Source organism: Perca fluviatilis, chromosome 6, assembly GCF_010015445.1.
Source record: "Perca fluviatilis chromosome 6, GENO_Pfluv_1.0, whole genome shotgun sequence".
Lineage (NCBI taxonomy): Eukaryota > Metazoa > Chordata > Actinopteri > Perciformes > Percidae > Perca > Perca fluviatilis.
In genome coordinates this window covers 23,893,636-23,909,206 of record NC_053117.1, presented here as the reverse complement: position 1 = coordinate 23,909,206, position 15,571 = coordinate 23,893,636, and the positions used below count along the sequence as shown (strand labels likewise).

The window sequence follows — 15,571 nt, the reverse complement described above, 5'->3', positions numbered from 1 at the left end:
TTCATGAGTTCCTTATGGATTAGTAAAATAAAGTTCCTGAATAATTGGACCCCATCTTTGATGGAAATAAAGTAAGCTCGTCCACTAGAAAAGTAGCACAATGTTGTATGTGGTTTCAATTTTGAAAGTAGAGTAAGAAAGAAGAAAAATAACTTTATAAAGTAAATGTGGCAAAGAGGCCTGACAGTGTAATTAAGCTATAAGAGAAATTTAACCAGAAAGCTCACCTCGGCCAGCATCGTCACATAGCATTTTTTCTCCAATCAGTTTTCAGCCATGCTAACACCATGGCTTTAGGGATGACAATGTTGGTTGGTCAGTACATGTATCCTAATGACTTTGGTGATGCCCTGAATTTCCCTCTAGTGCCACCATGCGGTTGAGATTCATGATTTGCAGTCAGAATTTGGTACACATATTCACGTCCTCCACAGAATTATTAATTTGGTTATCACCATAACATTTCAACTAGCAATATCCATTAAGTCAAAATTTTATTTTCGACTTGTAATTTGGTTTATCATCAAATACGTGCAAAACTATTGACATTCCCATCAGCCTCAGCTCTACATTATACATGCGAAACATCATGGTAATATTGTCATTATGTGCATGTTAGCAATGCGGACGTAGCATTTTGCTGAAAGCCTTACAGAACAGCTAGCATGGCTGTAGACTCTAGTCATCTCCATTCCCAATCAATGTGTGGGAAGGCATTTTTCCAATCCGTGCAATTACAGTGCCTTGCGAAAGTATTCGGCCCCCTTGAACGTTTCGACCTTTTGCCACATTTCAGGCCTCAAACATAAAGATATAAAACTGTAATTTTTTGTGAAGAATCAACAACAAGTGGGCCCCAATTATGAAGTGGAACGAAATTCATTGGCTATTTCAAACTTTTTTAACAAATAAAAAACTGAAAAAGTGGGCGTGCAAAATTATTCAGCCCCTTTACTTTCAGTGCAGCAAACTCTCTCCAGAAGTTCAGTGAGGATCTCTGAATGAACCAATGTTGACCTAAATGACTAATGATGATAAATAGAATCCAGCTGTGTGTAATCAAGTCTCGCTATAAATGCACCTGCTCTGTGATAGTCTCAGAGGTCCGTGTAAAGCGCAGAGAGCATCATGAAGAACCAAGGAACACACCAGGCAGGTCCGAGATACTGTTGTGGAGAAGTTTAAAGCCGGATTTGGATACAAAAAGATTTCCCAAGCTTTAAACATCCCAAGGAGCACTGTGCAAGCGATAATATTGAAATGGAAGGAGTATCAGACCACTACAAATCTACGAAGACCCGGCCGTCCCTCTAAACTTTCAGCTCATACAAGGAGAAGACTGATCAGAGATGCAGCCAAGAGGCCCATGATCACTCTGGATGAACTGCAGAGATCTACAGCTGAGGTGGGAGACTCTGTCCATAGGACAACAATCAGTCGTATACTGCACAAATCTGGCCTTTATGGAAGAGTGGCAAGAAGAAAGCCATTTCTTAAAGATATCCATAAAAAGTGTCGTTTAAAGTTTGCCAAAAGCCACCTGGGAGACACACCAAACATGGAAGAAGGTGCTCTGGTCAGATGAAACCAAAATCGAACTTTTTGGCAACAATGCAAAACGTTATGTTTGGCGTAAAAGCAACACAGCTCATCACCCTGAACACACCATCCCCACTGTCAAACATGGTGGTGGCAGCATCATGGTTTGGGCCTGCTTTTCTTCAGCAGGGACAGGGAAGATGGTTAAAATTGATGGGAAGATGGATGGAGCCAAATACAGGACCATTCTGGAAGAAAACCTGATGGAGTCTGCAAAAGACCTGAGACTGGGACGGAGATTTGTCTTCCAACAAGACAATGATCCAAAACATAAAGCAAAATCTACAATGGAATGGTTCACAAATAAACATATCCAGGTGTTAGAATGGCCAAGTCAAAGTCCAGACCTGAATCCAATCAAGAATCTGTGGAAAGAACTGAAAACTGCTGTTCACAAACGCTCTGCATCCAACCTCACTGAGCTCGAGCTGTTTTGCAAGGAGGAATGGGCAAAAATGTCAGTCTCTCGATGTGCAAAACTGATAGAGACATACCCCAAGCGACTTACAGCTGTAATCGCAAGCAAAGGTGGCGCTACAAAGTATTAACTTAAGGGGGCTGAATAATTTTGCACGCCCAATATTTCAGTTTTTTATTTGTTTAAAAGGTTTGAAATATCCAATAAATTTCGTTCCACTTCATGATTGTGTCCCACTTGTTGTTGATTCTTCACAAAAAATTACAGTTTTATATCTTTATGTTTGAGGCCTGAAATGTGGCAAAAGGTCAAAAAGTTCAAGGGGGCCGAATACTTTCGCAAGGCACTGTACTCCTTTATGGTTACCTCCCTCCTATTATCTAACCAAACGTTTTCTTTTTTTCCCCCGAAGTCACTCCCAAACTGGTCATAGCTTGCATGACAAGTATACTGTGTATATTAGTGCCATGATATTGCTTTTTCGGAGACGCTCCTCCTTCCCCTTTCCATTGCTATCAAAGTTTAGTCCTCAGTGGTGCAGTATCCAGGGTAACAGTCCGTCTTCAAGTCCATCAGTGAGTTATTAAACTTCATGCAAGTGTAATAGTGGTCTAATATGCTTGAAATCAGTATCAAATTAATCAGTAATAAAAACCGTATCAAGGACACTATAGGATCTGTGTTTTCAGTTCCATACATCGTACAATCAGTAATGGAAATACACAAACTAATATTTTGGCTGATTACTGCATTTTATTGAATGCTTTGGAAAAAGCAACAAGGATTATTTCCCATCAAAGCATAACCAACCCCAAAACATCTCTTTACTGTATTTCGTGTTACGTTCTTAACTTCATAATTGCGGTCATTAACAGAATACAAGGACAGAAATCATCTACTGTTTACACTAGTTAAGAAATTAACATAATAGTAAGAAATGTCTTTTTAGTTTCAAGGATAGGTAAGGCTGAAAGCATAAGGCCGTAATTCTGACTGCTACTCAACTCTATCACAGTGTCAAGATGAGCTCCTTCCCAGGGAGGTTGACCAACCTAATGAGAGCAAATAAAACCATATTTATCCATAAATTCCAGAAGAATAGATTATAAAGGCAGTGTAACCCAAAGTAAATTCAGTTTTTTCTCAATATGAGTTTCAAATCACAGAAAACAATAGATATTTTTTTAAGACCCCATTTTGGATTCTGCATGAAACAGTTACATGTTTAAATGTATTTTTTTCAACTATTAAAAGAACTTTGATGCCAATATTAAGTCATTTATTTTTCTTTATAATACTATATAGGTTTGCCAAACGTCCAAATAATCAATTGTTCTGAGAAAAAACGAAAACTGGTTCTTCTGTCAAATCAAATATATCAAAGCTTTATCTCTACCACTAAAGTCATAAACGATTGGTCGAATCAGAAAAACTGGCAGGGCAGCAGGACAGCTATGCACAACAATGTATTCTGACTCAAAGTCGCAGTGGCTCACAATGGGACTTCTTTAACAGCTACCTAGGCCAGAATTCATCAAATTATTTCAAGACACAGCCTAATGGCATGTTATGTCTATTTTGTACAAGTTATTGAGACCTGAAATATGGCAACAGTTTAAGATGGGGGTCTTAATGCAAGTAAAGCCTAATTTGCATAATCCTGCTGCACTGCTCCGAGGCTTTCTACCACTGTGAGAAGATGTACCATTGAGAAAAAGATGAAAACAGGTGAAACAGTTTTTGGTTATTAAAGTGCTCCAACACACCATCAATTAGCAGCAGTATGTATGTACATATAAATGTGGTTCAGCACTCAACCATTTAAAAATCACCCATTTTAAAGTCAACAAAATTTCCCTCTAACTCAAATCAAAAAGAAAGAAAAACACTCATGAGTTCTTTCAGTAGTTACTTCAACTTGACCTCTGGTTACGACAAAAGTATTATCTTTAAATGGAAGAGAAATTAACACAAAGTAAAAACAAACTAAAATATCGTAATGCAGAATATCATCCATACTTTACATACATAAAAAATTACATTTCTTTTTTTTCTCTTTTTAAGAATAGATTCTGTAAACACTGCTTTAGGTCCTTTAGGTACGGTTTATGCACATTTCTGCTATGTTTCTCCATAGAAAATAGTCTGAGGCTCCTGCTCTGGCACCTGCAGGGGATTTCTCTAACAGTATATACTCCTCAAATCCCCAACTTTTATACCATCCGTCCAATTTTCTACCCATTCCACCTTAAAACCACAGAAAGAGAAGAAACTAGAATAATTGAGTGGAAGCTCTAGTGTGGTGATGTCTGTATGTGGGTGTGAAGGTACTTTCACATTTTAAAGTACCCACTTAAACCCCATCTTGAGAGAGAAAAAAATAAATAAAAAAAAAAGATGCAAAGGAATCCAAATACTAGAGAAAGGGACGAGGGGTGTTAGCTGAGGACAGTCGACAAGGCTAGGTCTGAATATAGATAAGGCAAAGCATGGGTAGCGGTTGGGAGGGGTGGGATTAGTCCACATGTCGGGCAGATTATTAGCCTTTCGGGTACATTTTCAAAAACGGGAGGAGATGGTTCTGTAAGGTAGTGAAGAATTGTATAGGTGATTCAGAGGCCTTGGAGGAACTCCTGGAGCTGCCTGACGAGCTCTGTGTCCACGGTCTCCATCAGGACCCCGAAGCCCTGGTCCCCCATCATGGCCTGCTGCGCCTTCAGCTTCTCATAGACAAACTGCTGGAGGGAAACGCTGTGCACCGGGTCCTCCAAAGCCAACTGTAGTGGGACAAAGAAAATAGAAAAATTACATTTTGGATGCTGCCCGAGGAAGTTGGGGTTATAAAAATATGAAATTTACTGACAGTAAATGAACTGCTCATATTCTTTCTCATGCAATGTTTAACATATAGCCTACTACTTTCAGAAACTATTCAAACAAAGTGACATTAAGTAATTGCACACTGAATTCCAAATTAAATAAAGTATGGCTTTTTGTCAACAGTCTAAATAAAACACTTTTCAAGAAACAATTTCTTGAAAACAAATTGCATGCAAGCATCATGTCTTTTTTAATCTCCTCCTCCTCCTTTCCTGGGTAAATACAGGGAGGTTGGATATTTTGGCAGCAATTAAAGGTTTGATTCTTCTTGGATATGTCTGCACTGTTGTAGCAAATCTGGATTTGGGGATTTCCTTTTCTCTCTCATTCTTTGTTGAAGATTTGTTCAAGCTCACTCAAGTTGGAACATTTTGTAAAGGGATTCCAGCCTGGTTTTGGCTGGGTCAGTATGGGCTTTCACATAATTGTTCTGTAGGCATTCCAGGTCTGATTTTGTAGGAGATAGCTTAGGTGGGCTCTCTCTAACAAGCTTCCCAGTCTGGATACTATGCCCAGCTTCTCTCACATCTAGCACTTTGCATTGCAGCTGAAGAGTTATTCTCGTTCAAGGCATCTTTCACGCCTTTAAAAAAACAAAAAAACATTCAGCCCAGCTATGCACTGCACTTACTGACTTCTCTCATTCCAGTAAGATCTCACTTTTAATATCTATGGGTCAACTGGCATGAGAGTGAGTAGATATTTACAACCGTGGTGAACTTCTCCTTCTAATTCCTGGATGATTAAGGACTAGAGTATTATTCAGCATAGAGTCTGGAGCACAACTACACACTACATTTCCGTTATGCAGTGTTTTTTGGCGTTGCATAATATAAACAGTGAATGAAGAGATAAACCTAAGCCCTATTCACAGTAAAACTATTTTTTCTTAATTCCACCCATTTCTGCTCAGGTTGGCAATACAACGTACCTGCAAAAGTAGTTGAAAAGGACATTCAGTAGTAAAGCAAGCCCTCACTGTTTAGAGTCCCTTTTGACAAAAAAGGGAGGACAAAGCAACACTCCAACTTTGACGTATACATCTAACAAACTTTGGACTAGAGAAAATGATTCAGCATATGCAGTTGCTGCCATTCATCTTAAACAGACGACAGCACTGGAAAAATAATCCTTGACAATAGAGAAAAAAAGCAAGAAAAACTTGGATGGCTGACTAGAGCCGACACATTTCTGCGTGCAAGCACACTGTCATTTATTTTTCTTTGGAATGAAGAAATGGCAGAGGAAAACAACATCACAGAAAAGTTTGAAAGGCTGCACTCAGTTTGCAAATAAATTAGAGGGGTATACACGTACTGTGGACACCATCCCACAATCGAATGATATTCCTATATACAGAAAGGCCAACAAAATCAATTAAAAAGGTAATTATATAAATATGTAAATGGAACTTTCTGTATTATGCAAATTTTCTCTGCATTTGAATCTGTCATGTACCCTTAATTCACCAATGTTTTTAAAGTGATTTTTATGTGTGTGTATTTGTGCACCTGTATGCCTAAAGATTGATTCTGGCTCACCCACTTTGATTTCCCCAAAGATTGATTATTATTATTATTATTATTATTATTATTTGATCTTGCTTAACCCTCCTCCTCCAACCTTTTGAAAACAGGCCGTGTACTGAACTACACACACAAGGTGACCTAATCTTTTTTTATAATCTATCATACACAAACTTGACATTTGGGCAAGCTTGTGCACTCTTACTCACTCAGTCTCAGAAGAGAACCTAAAAATCCCAAAGAAAAAAGAAAACATTGGGTCCTTTGAGAAGAAGATTATTGTAATAACAACTCTTGATCTCTAGCCAATCACTGTAGCGAATACTTGTCATGCTAATTAGTTCTTCGTCATTACAGTGCAATCAAACTAGTGAAGAGGAGAGTGGAGAGTGGCTTAATGGAAAAGCTGTCATGTAACCTGCATAATTACCTTCAGCACAGGGACCTCCAGGATGTGTATGTATCCTCCTAATGTTGTGTGTGTGTGTGTGTGTGTGTGTGTGTGTGTAACCATGGCACAAACAACTTTAATGTGTGTGAGCCAAATATAAAAGGTCTTAGTAAGCATTTCTTAATTACTATGATCCTACTTAAATATCTAATCTAACTGGGGAAAAACCATGATACACGTGCATAAATCCCAATAAATATCAGATGTTAATTCTGGTTTAGTTAGGAAAAGGGCAATTACAAGTCTGCTGTGTAGATGAGGTGTATAATGGCTCAGCCAAAGAACAAAAGATAAAAAGGTGTGTGCGTGAATGAGCACTTCTAGGAGTGTTTGAAGAAGTTGTGTACATTGAAAAGGATAATACGAGGAGAGATGCAACAGATGAAGAGACGGTTAAATAGAGAATGTTAACAGGATGTGAGTAGAAATGAGCTTAAAAGCAGAATGTTTATGATAGCTGACAACAGAGCGCTGAGATAAAGAGCAAAATGCTGAGGACACCTGCTGTGCTGAGACTCCGCGTACAATACAGCACTGATATAAACCAATCTGAAGAGTGGAAGCTACGACAATAAGAACAATACGTATGATACAGTGTCATCCCTGGGGAAAAACAGAGGCAGAGATGAGAAGACAAGAGAGAAGAGAAGAAAGACAAAAGAACAAAGGAGATGTGAGGCTAGAATAGGTGAGGATCTGATTGCCATGCAAAAAGGAAAGGTGAAGCAGAAAGTGAAGAAAGTGGCAACACAGAAACACAAATGCAGCAAGAGAAAGCGGTATTGTCGTGCAAGAAAAGAGGTTACCGAGAACTGACATGACGACGTTGTGGCAGAGAACACCATAAAGAAAGCAATTGACGAAAACAAGATGACGTGGGACGCTGTGAGAGGGGGCAGCTGTACCTCATTGTTCAGGACGCAGAGGAGAAGGAAAGAGAGGAGTGGGCAACATGAGAGGAGGCAGAGAAAGATGAAGAGACACAGATGAAAAGACAGGGCCTGTGAAAGCTCTCATCCCTGGACTATTGCTGCCCTTTTCCAAAGCAAACAAAGTAAAGCAACCCATGCCACCATTACTGTAAAAACAGTGTTGTTCAAAATCGGCCTGCACAGGGGATTTTAAACATATCCCACTACAACACACAGACACTAACAAGTGTGCCAACAACCCAGATAGATATGTTTGTGGCTCTGAGTGAGAGGCCCACACACAGGCTAGCACAGTCTTATTAAAAACTAGCTACATGAATATACAGTATCCTACTGTTGCATCAGGAAATCTGGGATTAACAAAGCAGCCACAAACTCACTGATAATAAACTCACAGAATTAACACAAGTGGGCCTATTAAGAATCTATTTTACTTTAACCTTCTGACTACTCAAACCTCTTATTTTCATTCCTCTCCATTTACCACTTCATTCCTCTCAGTCGTTTACTCACCACAGTAGACTGCGCTATTCAGTGGAAAAGCACATTTGTAGCAGAGGACATTAAAGGAAAGTCAGGCAGGCAATTGCTAACTGGAGTTAATGATGCAAGAACCTGTACTTTTCAAGCTTTTATCTCATATCCCATGGTGCCTGAAGTCTAACTGCAAACACACAAATACAGTACGAGTAGTGTGTGTGTGTGTGTGTGTGTGTGTGTGAATACATCTGCACCCACTTCAGCGTGATGTAAAGAGCTGTGGGGGTGTATGATGTACTGAAGTGTAAACTAAGAACGGTTCTGTGTAATGGGATGCTGACAGTGCGGGATTCAGAGGATTACACTGCGGGCAGATGTTAATTTAATCAGATAATTCATGACACATCATCTACAGGCCTCGCCAGCCAGTCGCCTTTGGCAATGCTGACTAGACATGCAAGCTGCTCTCAACTGGCCAAAAATTACTCAAAGCATAATACTGTTCAAGAATCTCAATACGCGTTTTAACTCCCCCACGGGTATATAAGATACTAAATTCAAGTGCTGCTTGAAAAGCGAAAAAGGCTTTTTATTTTCTAGGGCTGCTCGATTATGGACAAAATCATAATCACGATTATTTTGGTCAATATTTAAATTATGATTGTTTAACACAATTAGTCATTGACTTTTGGAAAGATGTTGCAATTATTGAACTTAAAAAACATTGGAAAAAGTTAGACAAATCAAGAGTGAAAACACCTAGAACTGTGAAATTTCCCTTAATACTTTTCCCATTTGAACATTTTTGTTTTCATTCAGAACACAAGACAAAATAAGAGTTTGCTTGCAAAACGTAATGTGCAAAATAATCGTTTTTCTCGATTATTCTGTTTTTGTTATCATTAATCAGCTGAAATGGTAATCACGATTAAAATTCTGATTAATTGCACAGCCATTTATATGTCTCACACACAAGTTAATCAATAGCCTAATTGAATGACAGCTTGATCTATACAGTACACCTGCTGCTGTCACACATGAGTACCATGGTTACCATGGTGTCTGCAGAGCCACTTCTCCAGTGTTACTTGACACAGAACAGACACTGGGCCGGCGCCTTAATGGGGCATGAGATGGGGTATTCACACTATACCATGGTACATACCATGTGTTCACACATACAATTGCAACAGCTTTACTTTATACTTCATATATCTCTGTTATCTCTGTTTGTATAACTTCATAAGAAATGCATTTCATTTGTTTTGTGTACAGGCATTTACAAAGGCATGAGGCCTGGAGAGGATTTTTGCATGACCGTTTTACGGTTTATTTGAGCATTTGACATTTCTAAATTCTTAAATCTTACCAGTCCAAATGAAAAGTTCACTGACTTTTGTCACAGTAAAATAATTGAATATAAATCAAAACAGAATTAAATTCAAAAACAAAGCAGCACTTAACAAGGCAGCACAAAGAAAGAACGGGTCATCTTGGTCAATAAGAAAGGATTAAAACATTAACAAACAACAATCTCCTGTTTTCTCTGTACAGTAAGTCACTTTCATGTAATGAATAAATGTGTTGTTCAAGGCGCAACCAATATTTCCATAATAAATTCTCTTGGCGGGAAGTCCTGTCCTGACACATCCACCAAAGTATGGCTAAATTATGGCAGTCTAATGCCCACAAGGATTTGGAACAAAAACTAATATCAGAATACAAATGTATCAGGATGACGGAGAAAGTCAGCTAGTTGATAGGAGTTAATCATGTGAAACATTTTTGGTTCAAGTCACTTGAGGTAAAATAGAAGAGAATTACATTACATGTTTGGATTATCAGGTAGGTTAAATGGTTGAGTAATCAGGGTGTGTGAATGTATGATAAAGGCAACAGAAAGACAGTGGGAGGAGTAGAGGAGTGATAAAAAGAAGAAAGGTGTGTTATGCCCTGTAGAAAAGTGTAGCTACAAACACAAACTACCATAAGTGGACTGAAAACAAGAGTGAGAAAAAAACGACCAAGCGATGAATCGCAGGAAAAAAAAACAATCTGCATGAAGATAAAGAGCACAGCCAACCTGATGGTGCACAGACCAAATATTACTGTCGAGGCAAAAATGCAGGGGAAGGAAAGATGAGATGAGTGGAGGCTTGAAGAAGAAGAAAATCAGAGTGATGATGAGCAGAAAGGATAGCGGGAGAGTGCCATGCCCCCTGCTATGGCTCACTGATAAAGAAGCACTGGTCTTCATGCATTGGAGAGAGTAGAAGATAAATGAGAGGCAGGATGAAAAGAAGAGACAGAGACAGATGAGATGTGAAGAAAGTGGAAGGGGTTTGGGAGTTGCTTAGTGATCAGATGAAGAGATAAAAAAGCAGAGGACAAAAAAAGAGAAGTGGGCGAGATATGATTGGAAGAAAAAAACTGTAATTATGACGACGTTGATGATGATGCTCTGCATATGTAAAATGCTCATTAAAATAAACAGGTTATACTTGTTCTATTTATATTTTGAGTTAAATTACAGTTTAAAGAAAAGACTGGTGACAATTCTATATAGTTTCTTATTTTCAACAAATCCCACAAAAAGACTAAACCCAACAATGAATTGATCCTACTAACAAAAGTATTGTATGGGAATCCAAAGCCTGACAAAGCTTGTTCATCTGTGCAACTGACCAACCATGGTTGTCCTATTGTTGCACTGGGTGCAATGTTTCTTTTTAACCATTAATATGGGTACCGTAATTGAATTTAATTTATGTCATCCTTTTACCCAAAATACTCACTAGAGCACCAAATCTGCCGCTGAATGGTCCTCAACAAAAGCACTACTTACTCCTGTGTGAGTAACGGTTGCTAAAAACTACAGTGCAGAGCTGTTTTAGAAATTGATTTAGCCTTTTTAAATAGTGTATAATAGTGACAAGTTATTAAAGATTGATATCTTCAGTAGGAACGAATGGGCTTGGGGATGAGCGCCAGAGAAAGGCTGCGGAAGTTGGGAAGTATTGAGAGACAGACAAACGCATTGTTGACTTTGCTCTATTCATGGGATTTATTGACAAAATAAACATTGCCATACTTTCTAACGAGCAACTTAAAACATTTGAGGTGGCACGTTAAAGGGGTGATAGAATGATTATATAGGCAGTCCCTCCAGAAACACGCGATCGCATAATTCAATGCATAATCAGCCGCATATTTATGCTGGGGCAGCATTTTTTCAAATACGCCGCACTTTCGACGCATAAATTGCCGATGCATGATTTTATAATCCCCGCATTTTCGCAAAAAAGTCACATATATATCTTAGCAGAAAGTTGAAAAATGTTGCGTTTACTTCACACAAGAGCAGCCATTTCCCCCTGTTGCCATGGGAACGTTATGAAGTGACGTAATGCTAGTGTCCCTTCAATCCTATGGGTAAAGATTGCGGCTAGCTAGCTACACTTTCGGCATATCTAGAGTATATTTACACTTTGCATAGTTGATATCTCGCATAAAAAAAGTCTCAGAAGTGAATTTAGTGGAAAAATAGATGAACAATGTATACAATTCCTGAGATCTGCGCCACCTATTCAGAAGACCACCTGATCTCAGATCAATGGTGTAGCCTATCTAAATGTTGGGGCATGACAAAGATAGAGACTAGAGCCAAATAAGGAGGAGCCACCGAGTTGTCAACTCGGTGGTTCGTTGAGATTTGCCTGTTTTCAGAGGCAGTTTCACATTGTGAGGAAGGGGTGTAAATGGGATTTTGAGGTTCTATGTATGTCCTATTTACCCACCAAACTGTCGTCATTTAACTATGACAAGGTAAAATCGGTTTTGCATTCTATCATCCCTTTAAAGGTAGAACTTTAAATGCATGACTTCCTGTGATTATAAACGAATAAGGGATGCAAATGATTGTATTCGTGTTTGCCAGTTTTTATGGACGCATATGTGAGTGTGGTTAATGGCTATTATGCATGACAGCGAAAGTCTATATATATGTTCATGTGTTGGCAGGGCTGCACTGGCTTTGTGGGAATATGCCTGTGAATATCCCAGTCTTAGCATAATCCCATTACCTCAGGCTTCTCAACTTCAACTCATGCAGATGTCAGCTATCTACTGATGCCACCACATACACTGCCCTGATTAAAGGAAACTTACATACATGTGCATACAAATACACATCTATATTCTGAAATGTTTGTATACACTGCCTTGTGTTAGTGTTTTACCTATTCTTATATTACTTATATTTTAAATCTAAAATATATGAGATGAGTCTGATATTACAACTCTGTGCCACAAGTTATTAACTCAGGCTTTCAGTCTCCGTAACCTACCTGAGGTAACCCTGATGACATAACTAGGGTAATGTTTTCAGACTTGACAAAGCTTCTCCAGACCCATAGAGGACATTTTACAACTGTTTTCACATGCTGTGTAATACTACTCCCCATGACAGTAAACTGATGTGTAATTGGTGGAGTTTCCCTTTATAATTAATGTATTTTCTATAGTTACAATAAACACCATTAAACTCATGACAACATTATAGGGCTTCTTAATTTTCCCAATTATAACTTAATTAACATTTCTTAGTCCATGATAATTTAAATCAGGGTTCTTCAATGCATTTCAAGCCAAGGACCCCTTAACTGAAAGAGAGACAGAGCAGGGACCACTTACTACATCGCAAGCATTTGATTAAATTGTATAAAAATTAAGTTGCATAATAAACTGGGGCTACAATAACATGTAGAGCGGCCTAAAGCCTTTATACATACCTTTTTTTGCATAGAATACTACGCTATTAAAATACTTGCTGGCATGATTTTATAAATCATGTTTTAATGTTAAACATACATGTGGCAGAGTGAATCCTTTGGGATGAACTGTATCTGTGGAGTCTACCTCAGTGACTACCTTACCTATGGGGCCTATCATCTGTTTTTTTCACAAATAGGCTGATTTATATTTAATAATAATAATATGTTGGATTCATGTAAACACATTTTAATTTTCTTGGAAACTTTCACAAAATGAACAACAATTTGGTGGCCCCCCTGCAGTAAATCTGAGGACCCCCTACCGGTCCCGGAACCCCTTTTGAAGATCTCTGATTTAAATGATTGCAATTTTTAACTAATTGGGCTACACAGACTCATTTTTGACAATTCAATGTTGTGTTTGTGTCTCTGTGTAGGGGACCAAGTCTCTGTGGATAATTCAGATTTGCTTAACATAACACTACTTGTTCCCACAAGATAACATGGAGTCATTGGCTATCTTGACTGGGGCCCAGAGGACAGAACATGCATCCCTCTAACCAAATAAAGGGGACGCCATCGAGTCTGACCAGATAGAGGAGACAACATCTAAATTGATAAGATAGACAATTGACGACATCAAATTCTGTTATTGTATTTCACACATAAATAAGCTACTGTTTGAGGCTTACGTTAGTCACTTTCTGTACTTGTGCTGTGAGTACTGTAAATTGATTCTTATAACTTCAGTGGTTCTCTGTCTATTCTTGATAATGAAAATATTCTAACAATAAGTTACTCCTAGTGTGGGAAAATCACACACATCTAAAGTGCAATGTTATGGAAGAACCATTTCGAGACTGTCGCTCTCCGGAGGATAACTAGCCAGTGGAAATCACGTGTAAGTCGTATAACTTATGTTATCAGTTCATTGTTAGCTGGTGATTTCGTTGTTTGTGTTCTTCACCTGCTAGCTAGGTTGCATGTGGCTGTTTATTCGATATAATGACGATTGTTGAACGCCCTTGCTCACGTTTGTATTTTATGCGCATTATTTACATGCTACAGTAGAAACACTGCATTAAGATAATGTAATTAAAAGTGGGTTTATTGTTATTATTTGCTAGCCTATATATAATTCCTATGCATTGTGTATGGCAGCCTTTACAATGTTATTTATTTACAGCATTTGACCGGCATAAAATCGGCATATGTCAGACTGACCGGCCGGTCGCCGGTCATGGCCGATCACGTGAAAATCGGACAATTCCGGTCACCAGCCGGTCAATCGGTGCATCTCTAGTGAGAAGTTAAACCCCTTGAGGTCAGCAAAAACAAGATGTTCAGATAGTGTTAAATATTGTGTTTAGTTCCATCCAAATGACAAATTTTCCATCACTGTTCTTTATTAACATGCGCTCTAAAATAAATACATTACAAAACACTTTTCCTGCATTGTAATGTGGATTCCAGGGTTTCTAGAAAATGCTCAAGTATGACAATTAAACATGCCAAAAGTACTTTTGATTTTCTGCAAAACTGACAAAATATAAACCACAATACAGGTTTTCAGTGTTTCTGCAGACAAACGTTGTGAAGTATAACCTTTGTTGTACCAAATCAAAATGTTCATACTTGTGGACTCGTGTGTTAAAGCGCCCATATTATGCTCATTTTCAGGTTCATAACTGTATTTAAGGTTGTACCAGAATAGGTTTACATGGTTTAATTTTCAAAAAACACCATATTTTTGTTGTACTGCACAGCTCTCTCTCACTGCTGCAGATCCTCTTTTCACCTGGTTTCTGTTTTAGCTACAGATTGAGACCTCTTTTCTTCTTCTGTACTATCTTTGATTGCACTCGCACATGCGCAGTAGCTCAGATGTAGATCATGTCAGCTAGCTAACTCTAGAGACAGTAAAAGTAAGGCTGTTTCTCCAACTTTGTTCAGTTACAGGGCAGGATTAGCTGGGAGACTTCTAAATGAGGGCGCACATGTAAGTAGTTCTTTTGTAGATTATGGTGAACTTGTATGTGTTGTAGCAGTGCTTTGCTATTGAGAACGAGGTAGCATGCTAGCGTTAGCATTAGTGTTAGCATGCTAACGCTACGAGCTAACGGTTGTGGTTAACCAGCTCGTTTCGGATTGTGACATCACAGTCTGAGACGATTTTGAACAGCTCACCCAGAGACTGAAGGCAGGACACATTAAGAAACCGTATCTCATTCAAAACAGCATGGATGGATTTTTTGGAAGTTTGTATGTGTGTGGAAGCACCAGAGACACAAAATAACACCCCAAATCCCAGAAAAAGTGTTTTTTTCATAATATGGGCATTTTAAAAAAGAAGACCGAAAAAAGACCCCTTAAAGACTATAATTTGTGATTGCTTTTACTGAAACAAAGAACAGGCAATCACACAGTTGGAGGCATCAGAACAAAAGTCTGGTAAAACCAAGCAGAATAACCCATTTCAGTGTTGCTGGCAAACTTTTCAAAAAACACTCTGA

The 15,571-nt window shown here is 38.5% G+C and overlaps 1 protein-coding gene across 2 annotated transcripts in view; it reads right to left on the bottom strand.

Moving 5' to 3' along the window:
• Positions 1–2,750: 2,750 nt before the first annotated feature.
• ipo11 (importin 11) overlaps positions 2,751–15,571 on the bottom strand; it is a 152,132-nt gene continuing 139,311 nt past the window's right edge. Inside the window, exon 29 of one of the 2 annotated variants that reach the window (XM_039803179.1) lies at positions 2,751–4,794. In XM_039803179.1, coding sequence (XP_039659113.1) covers positions 4,630–4,794 — 165 coding nt within the window. In that variant the 3' untranslated portion in view covers positions 2,751–4,629. The remainder of the gene's footprint in view (positions 4,795–15,571) is intronic. The other variant, XM_039803178.1, reaches the window with a different exon arrangement.